Source organism: Oryza brachyantha, chromosome 4 (assembly GCF_000231095.2).
Source record: "Oryza brachyantha chromosome 4, ObraRS2, whole genome shotgun sequence".
Lineage (NCBI taxonomy): Eukaryota > Viridiplantae > Streptophyta > Magnoliopsida > Poales > Poaceae > Oryza > Oryza brachyantha.
This window is the reverse complement of record NC_023166.2, coordinates 15,621,088-15,635,056: the sequence shown is the minus strand read 5'-3', so window position 1 is coordinate 15,635,056 and position 13,969 is coordinate 15,621,088. Positions and strand designations below refer to the sequence as shown.

General features: G+C 47.1%; 3 protein-coding genes across 4 annotated transcripts; 1 reads left to right on the top strand and 2 right to left on the bottom strand.

The window, feature by feature from the left end:
• Window positions 1–1,140: 1,140 nt before the first annotated feature.
• On the bottom strand, window positions 1,141–4,657 carry LOC102703394 (squamosa promoter-binding-like protein 7). The gene is made up of 3 exons (XM_006653590.2): window positions 4,206–4,657; window positions 3,970–4,097; window positions 1,141–1,885 (listed from the first exon to the last, which is right to left on the bottom strand). The coding sequence occupies exons 1-3, from the start codon at window positions 4,655–4,657 to the stop codon at window positions 1,383–1,385; spliced, it is 1,083 nt and encodes a 360-aa protein (XP_006653653.2). The 3' UTR covers window positions 1,141–1,382.
• A 2,237-nt stretch (window positions 4,658–6,894) lies between these two features.
• Window positions 6,895–10,142, top strand: LOC102712525 (O-fucosyltransferase 29). 2 transcript variants are annotated; one of them, XM_006652549.3, is made up of 9 exons: window positions 6,895–7,285; window positions 7,535–7,622; window positions 7,719–7,795; window positions 7,873–7,961; window positions 8,070–8,259; window positions 8,647–8,828; window positions 8,951–9,053; window positions 9,281–9,612; window positions 9,823–10,142. In XM_006652549.3, the coding sequence occupies exons 1-9, from the start codon at window positions 7,091–7,093 to the stop codon at window positions 10,067–10,069; spliced, it is 1,503 nt and encodes a 500-aa protein (XP_006652612.2). In that variant the 5' UTR covers window positions 6,895–7,090; the 3' UTR covers window positions 10,070–10,142. The 2 variants fall into 2 exon arrangements, with proteins under 2 accessions (XP_006652612.2, XP_006652611.1); XM_006652548.3 differs by having other exon boundaries at window positions 6,896–7,285; window positions 9,284–9,612.
• Window positions 10,143–10,619: 477 nt separating this feature from the next.
• Window positions 10,620–12,357, bottom strand: LOC102703118 (malate dehydrogenase, cytoplasmic-like). Its single transcript, XM_006653589.3, has 7 exons — window positions 12,184–12,357; window positions 11,945–12,103; window positions 11,691–11,866; window positions 11,347–11,624; window positions 11,127–11,262; window positions 10,917–11,028; window positions 10,620–10,813 (listed from the first exon to the last, which is right to left on the bottom strand). Exons 1-7 carry the CDS (start codon window positions 12,287–12,289, stop codon window positions 10,719–10,721), a joined length of 1,062 nt encoding a protein of 353 aa, XP_006653652.1. The 5' UTR covers window positions 12,290–12,357; the 3' UTR covers window positions 10,620–10,718.
• Between the last annotated feature and the right edge of the window lie 1,612 nt (window positions 12,358–13,969).

Here is a 13,969-nt window from a genome sequence, read left to right as displayed (position 1 = left end):
AGTGATGAATGTCTACCCTCTTCTCTCACCTCCACTTCCCTCCAATGGTCTAGCCAGTGCAGAGGTCAGTCATCCAAATTACGCTATCCGGATGTCAAGGACTACCAAATCTAGTTGCTTCCAACTAGGGTTGGCACTAGGTAACATTCAAGAATGGATGGGGTATGTTTTATTCTTAGGTCCTAAAAATATCAGCTAGCGACCTATTTTGTCAATCATTAAACCAATGACTGATGGGTACATATTCTAGGGTTGTTTGATTTTTTTTTATGAAAAAAGCCAAACAATATGTTTACAAATGAAAAATAATTTACGAATAAAACTTTTATACATGTTTTCTTAGCGACCTAAAAGACAAGATTAGAAAATAAACTTTGATAAAAGAAACCCTAAATGAGCTTCAAATTTAAGATCGGAGATTGAAATATTGACTTATAAACATAAACAGAAATAAAAATACCAGGAACCTCCATGTGTTAGGGACAAGAAAACAGTAAGCAAACGTACTGTCGTTGTTGGTTTTGATCAGTGACACATGACATCCAACAAACCCTGCCTGACATCACCACCGAGAGGACATGGGGGATGCGCACCTAGTGCACAGTGACCGCATCTCTGTCTTCTACTAGAAGACAATGCGACCACCTGATAAGATCACATTATCGCATCCCAGCATGTGTCACCGAAGAAAACCGAACAAATGGTATATACAGTGCGTGACAGTTTTAGATTCTGAGAAACAGCTGCTTGATAGCCAGCTTCTGAGAATCTGAAAAAGATTCTAAACCCAGCTTCTCCATATTCTCAGAAGCTGTGGACCGTTTGAGATATCTTATGACAAAAGCAGTTTTTGAAAAAAGCTTTAGTTAGAAAAAGCTCCTCAAATAGGCCCTATGACGGCAGCCGGGACAACCACCGTAGTTTTTAGCGTCTGGCGCCGGAGGTATCAGCCACAGCTTACGACGCGTCGATCTGTGATCGTGTGGAGCACTGCTTTGGGCTCTGCAACTTCGGTTGGAATTTCCCTCAAGTGGAGAACAGGGAACGACAACATTTCGCCGCTCGCTCTCCCCCACAACATCATGCATGGCAGTAACCGTCCGTGACCACCAAATAATGTCCACCTAATTGGGCGCTAAATTCATCAGAAAAGCAGATCGCGAGAGAAGCAAAAAGAAAACGTTGCTAGCTAGTGGCACCACTGCACCGGTAGTACACTGGGATAGATTGCTACGGGACAAGACGCTATTGTCCAACGAACTCAAGTTGATTGCACGGTCGCCGCGCGCGACGTCGGGACAGAGCTGATCAGCGCCACACGATCAGCTGACACGGGACAGCCGGGCCGGGGCACGCACGCGGAAGGCGACGCCGTGGCCGGATCAGACCACGCGGGCACCCTCCATGGGCGACGACGTCCACGCGTCAGGGGTGCAGCCGGGGTCGCCGTTCTCCTTGGCAGGCGGCCTCGCCGGCACGGGCCGGAGCGGAGCGCCGCCAGCTGCGCCTGGTGCCGCGGCGGTGGCCTGCATGAGGTCGAGCGTCACGTGTCCAGCCGCGGCTGGGGACTGCTGGTCGTGCTGCCCGCCCGTGCCGGGCGGTGGCGCGTGCAGGTGCGCGTGCCAACCACCCACCGTTTCGGCCGGGGGGCGCCCCGTTGGCCGCCCGGCCGGCGGCTGCCGGTCGGAGAAGAACTGCCACGAGAGGAGCGCGGCGCGGTTCTCGGCGATGAGCTCGTCGAGCGCGGCGCTGGAGCGGGCGGAGATGTCGGGCGTCGGGATCAGCCAGGGGCCGGTGGCTCTGGTCGCTGACAGAAGAGAGAGAGCACCAGCCGAGGACGTCGGCAGGCCGTACGGCGGGAAGCCGTGTCCCAGCATCGGCATACCTGCAACAACGTCGCACCACTTTCAATCTTTCATTACAAACTTCATTGTGCTGCCTACAGGAATGGCCTATGTGATCACACCGATCTCCTCCCTTCCATAGTTAAGGTTTTTTAATTCGTCTTACGTTGTTTTTCAAAATTTGAGTAAATATATAAAAATACACCAACACCATACTACATTAAATTAGTTTCATTAAAATTCATCACGAAACATGCCTTCATATTATTTGGTATTATAGTACTAAATATTACCATATATTTTTAATTAATTGATCAGGTCTAATAATATGGTAGCTACTCGAATAATTCCTTCACTCTAAAATAACTTCATTTTCCACCTCTTTGTTTACCAACAAAAACAATAGAAAAACTATAATACCGTTAAATTTATAAACTCTCACTGTAGTTATCCCGTACTTTATTTATTTTTAATGTATTTTTCTTATTTCCACCAACTTCAATACACCAATTAGAAAAGAGCTTATTTTGGACAACCAATAAAGGACAAAAATGATCTTATTTTGAGACGGACAAACTATATATTGTTGTCTTAACATGAAACATTTCACATTTTAGCATGCGTGTCTTGATCTTTTGCAACCAAACAAAGTTTAAAGTAGATATTCGCAACCATAGATCGATACAGGGTACAAAGTAACTAACACTATATCTGTACGCTATGTGATCACTAGCTGATCTTCCACAATGTCATGTATATTTGTGTTGATCCAATAATGTAGTTTTGAAGATCAATGCTAATTGGACTTGATGTTAGGTTTAGGCCCAATAATAGTACTACTGTTATTATTGTTAACCAAACTAGGCCCAGTATGCTGTTGTTTATTACTACATTACAGGGAAAGTTTGTTTGGTATATTTACGGTTGTTAATATCTATTATTCATGCAAATTACTTAATCTTACGCTCAAATTCTCAATAATGTCTCAATCTTTACATACAGTGCATAACATTGTTAAGCAGTCAGAGGGACATACTACAAATCAAAGCCTCCATACATGCACGAGTTATCTTTTTTAAAAATATGCACCAGAGATCATACTTTCTGTGAGCGGCCCCCCTCTTATAAAATGTAAATTAATTTGTAAAGTTGAACCTCTGCCCCCAAAGTAAATGAATTTGCATTTTTTAATCTAGTTATTCCGCAAATTAAGAAGTTTTATTCTTTTGATACATACTTACTCAGCATATATCAATACCACTAATCCTAATAATGTGGGACATGCGTGTAAAAACGGAGAAAAAATCTTTAAAAAATATAGGGTAAAACTTACAGCCTTGCTATTCATATAAAAGGATTTTGAACTGCAGAGTCAACGAGAGCTGTGCTTACATTTGAAGGTCAGCACGTACATGCCTACCCATTCAAGCACTTATTAACAATTAATGCCTGCATTAATAGGTTTTAAAATGCCGGTGTAAATTTTGTTCTCTTCTATACCTGAAAGTACTTACTCCATGCACATGGAAGTATGGAACAGCCCTATGGAATTCGACCGCCGTCTTTGGGGCAGTGCACACTATACATTCGTACGGTTGTACCGTGTACGGTATACGTGTATGTATTACTCCAGTTTTCGGTAGCATATACTCTCGCTAGACAGTAGTACTACTACTGTTTGCCTTGTTGCGTGGACAGCGACCACGCAGACGCCGCGGGTGTTCCTGTTTGTTGGTGATCATATGCACGGTCGGGCCTGGCCAGTGGCCACGCCAGCCCACTGCCACTCCAAGCAAGCAGGCTGGCTGGCAGGCAGGCAGGCAAGGCCAGTGCACATAAAGGCGTGCATTAAAATCTGTGCTCTCACACACATCCCGATGACCTTTTTGGTGCGCACCTGCAGCTCTCCCCTTGTTTCCCGGCATCAAACCAACTAGTACTACTCCCTCCCTCCCTCGATCTGACACACTTATTTGGGGAGTTGTAGTACGAGTACGCTCCTGTGTCAACCTGCCTCTCCATTGGTCTCCCTAAGTTTAGCGTGAGTATTTTTTTATCCTAATGAAATTGCTTAGGGTGACACGGAGCTACTCCTACGTGAAGGGAGATAGGAGTAGGTTAGTACCGTGTGGGTGCGCAGATCCCCTGGCCATGGCCTCGCTGGCGTTGCTCCTCCGCCGCCTCTCGTTGTGCCCGGCCAGCCGCCGCCGGCAGCTCTTCTTGGCGTCGTCAAACTCCGCAAGCACGTGGAACCTGCGCGAACAAGTGAACGCTGCGATGAGCACTCGTGCAGAGATGGATCCATATACTCCTGTATAGTAGTATCAGCTAGAGCTAGCTAGATCGTGGCGATGCACGCACCGGCTGCATTGCTGGCAGAACCGCTGCTCGATGCCGTGCACGACGACCCTCGGGGCCTTGGCGTGCACCTCGCACACCTTGTGCCGCCGGTGGTACTCCTTGACGCCCGTGAGCGTGACGTCGCATCCCTCCACCTGGCACCGAGGCACCACCGGTGCCGCCGTCGCCGCCTTCTCCTTCCTCTTCCCCTCCGCACCACCACCGCCACCCCCGCCTCCGCCGGCGCTGCTTCCCTGCGCCGCATGGCTGGTACCGCTACCGCCCCAGAAGCACGGCCGCTTCCCTAGCTTGAGGCAGGTCAGCCCTTGCTGTTGCATCTGGTCGGGCCTGCATGGCGGCGGCGGGAGGAACGGCTGCGGGCAAGGCGCCGAGGTGACGGGAGCCCAGTGCATCCCAGCGACACCCCGAGGTGTCTGCCCGCTTCCACCACCGCCGCAGCCGTTTCCTTCCATGGCAGCTACACCTACAGACGCACACGCGGGACGTAATGCAACGTATCCCGCGGTTAGCTCCCGGTCCGGCCGGCCGGTGGGCGATCGAAAACTAGCGCCGATTGGGAAAAAGAAAGGCTGCGGCGGCGGCGGCGGCGGTTGTAAGTACAGCGAGTAGGTTTGCCGCACTGGCGCTCCATATAAAGCAAAGCAGCCAGGCAGCGAGGTGAAGCGAGCGAGGGCGGGAGGCGCCCCCGGGGAGGAGCAGCCTACTGGCGAGGAAGCACGCGCCGTACTGACATGTGGGATCTCCCGTCAGGAGCCGGGTGTGGTGGGGTCACGAGCGTGGCTCGTGACATGCGGGCCCCTCGCCACATGGAGGTGTGTCATTGACAGGTTCAATCGCTGCTGCGCCGTGACACGACTGCCACGGCCATTAAACGCCGCGCGCGCGCGCGCCCGCCCGCGCTGTGTGACAATACGCTGTCGCCCCGCCCCGCCCCGCCCCCCGTCGACACTGACACGCCGGGCCAAAACGTCCCTGCCGCCGCCGGAGGAGCCCCACCTGCCAGTGATTCGTGCCCCCTCCCGTCCGTACGGATCACGGGAGTGACGCCCCCTCTGCCAACTTGCGCAAAGATCCCATATCCGGAACCGGACGCCACCATAGATTCTCCCAGCCAACGCAACAGTTGACAATACACGGCCCACCTGTCGATGGGCCCAACACACAGTTGACCCCACATGTCATGGAGGTAGTATCCGAGTACATTGCGTATACCCGGTTACTAGTAGTACGAGCAGTAAAGAAAAGCCTGCGAGGCAAGGTCGTGGTGTACATGCATGCCAGCGGGGGTGGGGCCGGTACGGCGGTGGTCCAGTTGTCAGTGTCAGCTACAGGGCGGCCCACTGGCTATTGGCTGGGGAATGGGGGGTATGTCTGTGCTTTGGGGGAAATAACATCCCCGTGCTGGGCGTTGGGGAGGAGAGGATACGGTGCGTACGTACGGTACGGGTACGCCTATTTTGGCCTCTTCCTGAGCCATTCCCTGCGACGCTGCTGCTGCTGCTGCTACCCCCGCTACGGCCTCCGCTCGCCCGTTCACGTCCTTCCTTGGTCACTGCGCGTACTGTACTGCCGCTGTGAAGTGATGTTGATTTTTCTTCTTCTTTCGCGTTGATGGTGGTAGGGGTACATGCTTTTACTTTTGCACATGTGCAGCAGCGCAGGCTTGCGGTACCCCGTTGCAAGTTGGCCGGGTGGATCCGGTCCGTCGCAAGTGGCTGCTGGCTGCGTCCGTCCAGCGAGCGTCTGCTGTTAGAGTTTGCAGTGTCTCACCTGTGTGTGGCCAGGACGGTGATCGGAACAGTTGTGCTGCATGCGCACGCGTCGCCTTTAATTTTCAGATGGCAGATCGATCGGCCTTCGTGACGTGTAGTAGTAACACCTTGTGCAGTTACTGAGTTTGTGACTGTGTAGGGGTCATAGTAGTAGCTTAATAAGCAAAAGTATTTACGTGTTCATTTAAATATGCATGAGTTTGTTCTCGATGCACCTATACCCACTAATCCATGGATAAAAAAACTATATCACGAGTCTCTATTACAACCAATTTGTATGGAATTATTATCTAATATCTTGATTTTTGAATCACGGTAGTACGGTTTACTTGCTTTCTTTTAAAAGTTGTTATAAGAGCATTTTTAACATTCTTAAAAAAATACCTTGAGCTATCATATTTTTAGTGCAAAAATATGGTACCTTGATGTAACAAATTTTTTTGCAAAATTTTAGTATCTTTTAGTACTTTTTAAGGATGATAAAAAACCCTGGTTATAATGGTCTAATCGTTGTGTAAAATTATAATTGCTACCCATATGGGTATAGATATGGGAAAAAAAAATTTTGTACCTGCTAACGGGTACTCTCCACTGCGGTCTGCGTATAGAAGTGGATACCTCCTCCCACCACTGCGGTCTGCGTATAGAAGTGGATACCTCCTCCCAAGCCCTTCGTCTCCAGATGGCCCAATGTGCTAACAACGAGTGAACACAAGTTTGTCGCGTGCGGAAGTGCGGACCAACATGAGAGGCCCAGCTCAATATTCTCGGGTGCGGACCAAATTGGGGCCCATGTTGAATTTTAGTTGCGTCGTAGCAAGATGCGACAGAGCAGGCCCAAAAAGTACACACGGACCTTTCTGCTAGCTTTCCTCACTGGCCCTTGCGGCTGCGGCACAGTCACACTTCACTCCCCAGTCCCCACGTGCCCACCACCGGCGGCGTATCCCGGCCCCCTCGTCGTCCTCTCGCCATGGCCGCACCATCCGCGAGCTCCCGTGCCTCCGTGATCTAGCGCGGTGGCAGTCGCACCCGCGGCGTCGGCGGAGCGGTGGCTCCGTACGGGTGGCGGTCGAGGGGCACTGGCAGGGGCGGTGATTTAGGACGGGGGGGATGGGGAGGAAGCCTGATCCGGCGAAGCCACACTCCGGTGGCGCCGCGTCGCCGAGGGCGGCGAGGAGGACGCAGCCGTCGCCGGTCTTCCTCGGAACGGCGCTGTTCGTTCTAGGGTTCGTGTCCCTTTTCACCGGGCACATCGTTACGGATGCCGACTGGTCGCGGATCCGGAGCCGGTGGCGATCTAAGCAGGTAATTTGACTGTGTAATGCGACGAAATATTTAGAATTCTCGTGACATATGTGAGTGCGACAAGAGTGAATTGGCATAGTTTGTTTTCTGGAGATGCCTGCACGTACAGCATCGTTAGAAACTAAGTGAAAGCAACTGTGCAAAAAGTTCAATTTTTTGCATATATGTAGTTTTTTCATGAGATTTAATTAGAAATATTAAATTGTGGGTATTCTTTTCTTTACTAATGTAATCTAGCAACATGTGCAGATTAGAAATAACGAGCCCATAAATATTTGGAAATCGAGGTATTCCAACTTGTACTATGGATGCAGCAGGAGGAGCACAAATTTCAGATGTTAGTTTGCTTAATTAGTCATCTTCTCTTTTGACTACATAACTAGGTGAAAGTGAAAGAATTATAATACGGTGATTCCATATGTTCATATGTCAGCTGCTGTGCCGGAGAATCGTTCTACTGGATACTTACTGATAGCTACTAGCGGGGGATTAAATCAACAGCGCATAGGGGTACAATTGTCTTTCAACCTTTAATTGCGTTGTTTTCTATTATCCATTGCATTACCATTATGATCTTCAGTTTCCAGATAACAGATGCTGTTGTCGTTGCCCGAATATTGAATGCCACACTTGTTGTACCTGAGTTAGACCACCGCTCATTCTGGAAGGATGACAGGTAAGCTCAAAGCTAAGAGCTTGAAATTATAGGACAACTTCTGAATTCATCACCTCTTTGTCCCCTTGCATAGAGGATCTACCCTGATATGGCATGTGCTATATGCAGTGACTTCTCTGACATTTTTGACGTGGACTGGTTCATATCTTACCTATCAAAGGATGTAACCATCGTCAAAAGGATCCCTTACGAGGTGATGATGTCAATGGATAAACTCCCATGGACCATGCGTGCACCTAGGAAATCTATGCCTGATTTTTACGTTGATGAAGTTTTGCCTATACTTATGCGAAGGCGAGTAAGTAAGCTACTGAACCATCAAATTGGTTAGGAACTTGCTATATATTGTGTCCTATTGATCAATTATTCATCTGCTTGTGATTGCTTCGGCAACACGTTTTATTTCAAGATAACAATCACATTGTGCATCTTGTTAAGTGTGATAATTTATGCTGAATAGTTAGAAGATTCGATTGTCTGATGTTGTTTATCTGTGGCTTGGATTGTATGGTGCATCATATGTCAATTATGACGTTACCTCCTGATTTGCTGTTTCCAGTATGGTGTGTTAAAAATATGTAATAATTAGAAACATCTATGTGAAATCATTAGGTTCATATGTGGAATATTTTTTATATAAAAACAAAGAGGCTTACCTATTCACTTGACATTTTAATTCTTGCAGGCTTTGCAACTAACAAAGTTTGATTATCGGCTCACTAATGAGCTTGATGAAGAATTGCAGAAGTTACGCTGCCGAGTAAATTTCCATGCACTAAGATTTGCAAATTCCATACAAACTCTGGGTGAGAAATTGGTGCACAAGCTGAGGGCCATGGGCCCACGATACGTCGCCGTTCACTTGAGGTATTCTTTTTACTTTTTTCTTTAATCTAATTTCTTTGAAAATGATAATACTGAGCATTTTTCCCCCTGAAAGTACTTATATGAAATGGAATGAATAACCTTTTTTTTCCTTGACTCATCAGGTTTGAGCCTGACATGCTTGCATTTTCTGGATGTTACTATGGTGGCGGTGAAAAAGAACGGAGGGAATTAGGTGAAATTAGGAAAAGATGGGATACATTACCTGTAAGACTCTGACACTTGGTGAGCTAAGCCTATTGCTTAGTTTGTCAAAATCCAAATAGCAGTTTATTATCTGTATAGATTATTTCTTATTGCACTTTTTTGTGGATTATTTCTTTTGCATTGACAAGGATATGCTGAGTTAATTTTGATTGCCCATGTCTTCTTTTGATCAGTTAGTACCATTGGATGAATATTTGAATGATGAAATGATTTGGGCTGATTCCTAGCAGGAGTTGAGCGCCGAGGATGAGCGCAATAGGGGCAAATGTCCACTGACTCCTCAGGAAATTGGTTTGATGCTCCGAGCTCTTGGTTTTAGCAATGACACATACCTGTATGTTGCTTCTGGAGAAATATATGGTGGAGAAGAAACACTCCAGCCTCTGAGGGATCTCTTTCCAAATTTTTACACCAAAGAGTTGCTTGCGGGCGATGATTTGAAACCATTCCTCCCGTTCTCTTCACAACTGGCTGCAATTGATTTCATTGTATGTGATGGGAGTGATGTTTTTGTTGCAAATAATAATGGAAACATGGCCAAGGTTTTAGCTGGAAGAAGGTATGCATCTATCTTGTTTGCTGAATGTATTAGATGTACATTTTGGTAAAGTATATTAAGTCAGTGCAAACACATGCACCTTGAGGTACAATCCATCTTCCTGGTTTGATAAAAATCCACCTTGGGTAGACTTCTTTTTTTCTGTATTTTGCATTTCTGTGTATATTGTTGGTAGTGTTTTATGCTAATGGTTGTTCATTAATTTTGTAGGCACTACCTGGGCCACAAGAGAACTATTCGACCAAATGCGAAAAAACTCAATTCATTATTTCAGAGACGGAATCAGATGGGCTGGGAAATATTTTCTCGAAAGGTAAAGAAAGCACAAAGGGGTCTAATGGGAGAACCGGATGATACCAGACCAGGAAGAGATGATTTCCATGAATTCCCGTCATCTTGCATCTGCCAGAGAATACCAGTAAATAGATCGGTTAGGGCGCAAGCTGGAAACTTGTGAGCTCAAATGAGGCATACAACTTCAGATGGTAGAGTGCTCGGTGATTGAGCATGGCCAGACTTGGGCCAATACAATGCTAAGCAAAAAAAGAAACGGATATAAACACAATCAGAGAGGAGGATATGGTGTGGACAAATACCCTTCACCAGCTTCGACTCATGCTGCTCAGGTTCAGATCTCGCAGAGCTGGTTAGCGTGCAGAGATGACGGATGAGCTGCTGACTTGCAGCTCCGGTTTGGTTCCACTAACTGTTAAACTATGGTAAAGAATCAGCCACGATAATTGTAGTCATTAGGTCGATATGCTCTGCCTGTAAATTGTACTGTATACACGACCGGTTCTTTGGATACAGTGTGCTTCCGTCGTCTAATCTTCTGTGTGAGTAGAACCTCACGTCTGAAGGGAAGTGCTACTGTACCAGAAACTTGGAAATTGACAAATGCAGTGACTGCGCGTGGTTTATTGAAGCAACATCGATACACGGGATAACATAATGCCGAACCATGAAATACACAGCATAACAACACCATCGATGATGATGATCAACTATGTGGCAGTGAAGAACATAACTGACGAAACCCGTGCAACAATTTACTTTTACGTAAGTAAACGTTAGCTGAAGCTCTGCTTGAGCCTCTTGGTTGCAGTTCAGATCACAAACCCATTAGCTATGCGCTTCTCTTCCTTGAGCTCGGTCACTGAGGCATCCATCTTGGACCGTGCAAAGTCGTCAATCTGAAGTCCTGGAGTACGAACAAAATGAACGTTCTTAGCCTGATCTCTCATCCCTGCAACTGCAACGTGCTACTACGCATCTGAATCACAAGTAGGGTTCCACGAGCTCACCTTGCACGATAGACCACTCCCCCTTCTCGCAGGTCACCGGAAACGAATAGAAGATGCCCTCGGGGACGCCATAGCTGCCGTCAGAGTAAACGCCCATGGACACCCACGTACCCTGGGGAGGAGAGGAGGAGCAAACGCTTCAATATCTCAAGCAACTCGACATGCAGCATATGACAAAGATGTGATCGGAGAGAGGAAGATGGCATGGACCTTCGGGGTTCCAAGGATCCAGTCTCTCATGTGGTCGCATGCCGCGCTGGCGGCGGACAGCGAGCTCGACTGCTTCCGCGCCTTGATCACCGCGGCGCCTCGCTGCTGCACGGTGCTGACGAACTCCTCCCTCAGCCTGACACTCTCAGGAATGCGCGCGTTATCGCACAGGAAAAAAAATCGCACGCATACATATGCATATGATCGACATGTTCCTTACCATTTCTCGTCGGCGACGAGCTCCCTGACGGGCCTCTCGCCGCGGTCGGTCAATGCGGTGGCGTGGCTGGTGTCGGGGAACTGGGTGGAGGAGTGGTTGCCCCATATGATGGCGTTCTTGACGTCGGCGACGTGCACGTTCAGCTTCTCGGCGAGCTGGCCGAGGGCCCGGTTGTGGTCGAGCCTGGTGAGGCAGGTGATGTTCTTGGCCGGAATCGCAGGCGCGAACTGCTTGAGGACGAGCGCGTTCGTGTTTGCAGGATTAGCCACGACCAAGACCTGCAAACTCCGGTCGATCAGATCATGCATGCACGGCCTTGCGTGTACGTGTTTGCGTCATTTCACCTTGCAGTTTGGCGCAGCGTGCTGCTGCAGCGCGGAGGCCTGCGACTTGTAGATCGCGACGTTCTTGCCGATCAGATCTTTCCTCTCCATCCCGTCTTTCCTCGGCCATCCACCGATCAGGACGGCGACGTTGACGCCCTTGAACGCTTCAGCCTGGTCACTCGTCGCCACCACGCCTGAACAGGCAAAGCATTCAACAACGCTAACAAGGAACCTGAACTACACTACAATGGACTGGACACGAACTGACGAACCTCTGAGCAGAGGCAGTGCAGCGTCGATCAACTCCATCCTGATGCCGTTCAGGGCATCCGCCGCGACCGGCAGGTCCAGCATGTGGAGCACCACCGGCTGGTCGGCTCCTAGCATCAGGCCCCTCGCGATCATCGCGACAATGGCATACCCTATTTGCCCTGCAAATAACGGCACAAAAACGTCATCAGCGAATTTCTAGCTGCTTCAGTGTTTGATTAGGCTGTAAGTTCTGAATTACCTGCGGCGCCGGTGACTAGAACCTTGACAGGTTTCTTCGGCTCATCTCTCAGTAACCACGGGCACCATTTCATCAGGCGCTGGACGAGGGAATTGGATGACATCATGGTCGTTTCTCTATGAAATCTGTATGTAGATGACAGATGTGTCAGGTGTCTAGCACTCTAGCTTTGATATGAGTTCAACAATCTGGCAGAACTAGCTCATACAAATAATACCAAGTAGGCCATACATCATGATACCTTACTGGATAACCTTGGTGAACTTGATGCTAAAGGCTCAGATGCCATTCTGATTTCTGCAAGAAATGAAGCTTCCTGGTGCAAACTGCAAAGCTTGGTATAAATGCTGAAGGTGACCAGAACTACCATCCCAACCTTGGGTGATGTTAATTCATATGAACTTGATGGTGTCAAGTGACTGACAGTTACCGGGCAAGGATTATGAAACATGCTTTTCTGGTAAACTGAACTTGATGGTATCACCATATTTTTCTCTAATACTTAGAAAGCACTGTCATATGTCGTCTCTCTCCCCACATGCGTAGCTCCCACCCTAAAAAACCGAACAAAATAGTTTTGCTTCAAAAAAAAAATGGTTCCCCACCCTAAGAAAACAAGGGGGAAAACGCTTTCTTCACCTGAGGAAAAAAGACTACTCTTCCCCATGCCCAGTGCATCACATTTACATAAATCAGAACTAATAAACAGCTTTTGTTTTCTTACTCGATCTATTTATTGGACTTATTCCAGTGGACCCATAAAATAACCAATACTATAACTCAATATCTTGTTAAAAACACAGGTAACTTATTAGTTTGGCGTAAAATATTGGTATCTTTGTAATAGGTACTTTAAGTTACCAAAATTTTCAGTGTTTTGATAACTCGAATTACTTTCTTTAGCATGGTAAAACTTTCATGAAATTTCGGTATCATGAGTACATAATACATAGATGTACTTAAATTTTACGATAGAATAACGTGATATCTTTTGGTATTTTTCAGTGATAATAAAATCCCTTATTATTTCAGTATAAACTACGGAAAACCCCATACCTATATTACGGGAAATTCATGCTAATTTCTGAATACCTGTGGACTGTGGTCCATAACACTGTTTTTGGTTCATATTCTTGGAGAACAATAGTTTCATATGCAAAAGTGAACTCCAGGAAACTCTGCACACAAAACAATGTTGAACTGAACAACTATAAGTACAAAGGATAGCATAAAAAAGTTTTGAGGTCCAATCATCTCCTTCGTGCCATGAAGTCACCACCACTCATTGTAGCGCTATCATTTTGTTGAAACCTGCTAATTCAATTGCCGGACCAGCCACAAGCTTAATCGATTTAATTGCTTGGCTTACCTACTCCAGAATGTTCATTGGATTCCTGTCACTATCCCTTTTCCGATCACTCTTTAAACTGAAACTTTGGTCACAAATTTTACACGAACGATTGGTAACAACAGAATTCAACTTTGTGCTAATTAATGATACCGATCTAGCTATGGATGGCATCTTAAGAAGAGGTTACAGACTTTCTTTGGGAGTCTGGCTGGGGAAGTTTGTTATAGCAAAACCGCTACGGTTTGAAATGCAATACCTAAGTAAATATCAACAAAGTAAATGCCTTTCAAAACAGAGATGCATATGTTCCTTCTACAACCAAGAAGAATTTTTGTTCAATTATTATTCAGAAACGCTTAAAAAAGTACTACATCCGTCCCAATATTACTATATTTCTAACACAGTAGAGATAAATTATTTACAAAAATAAATGAC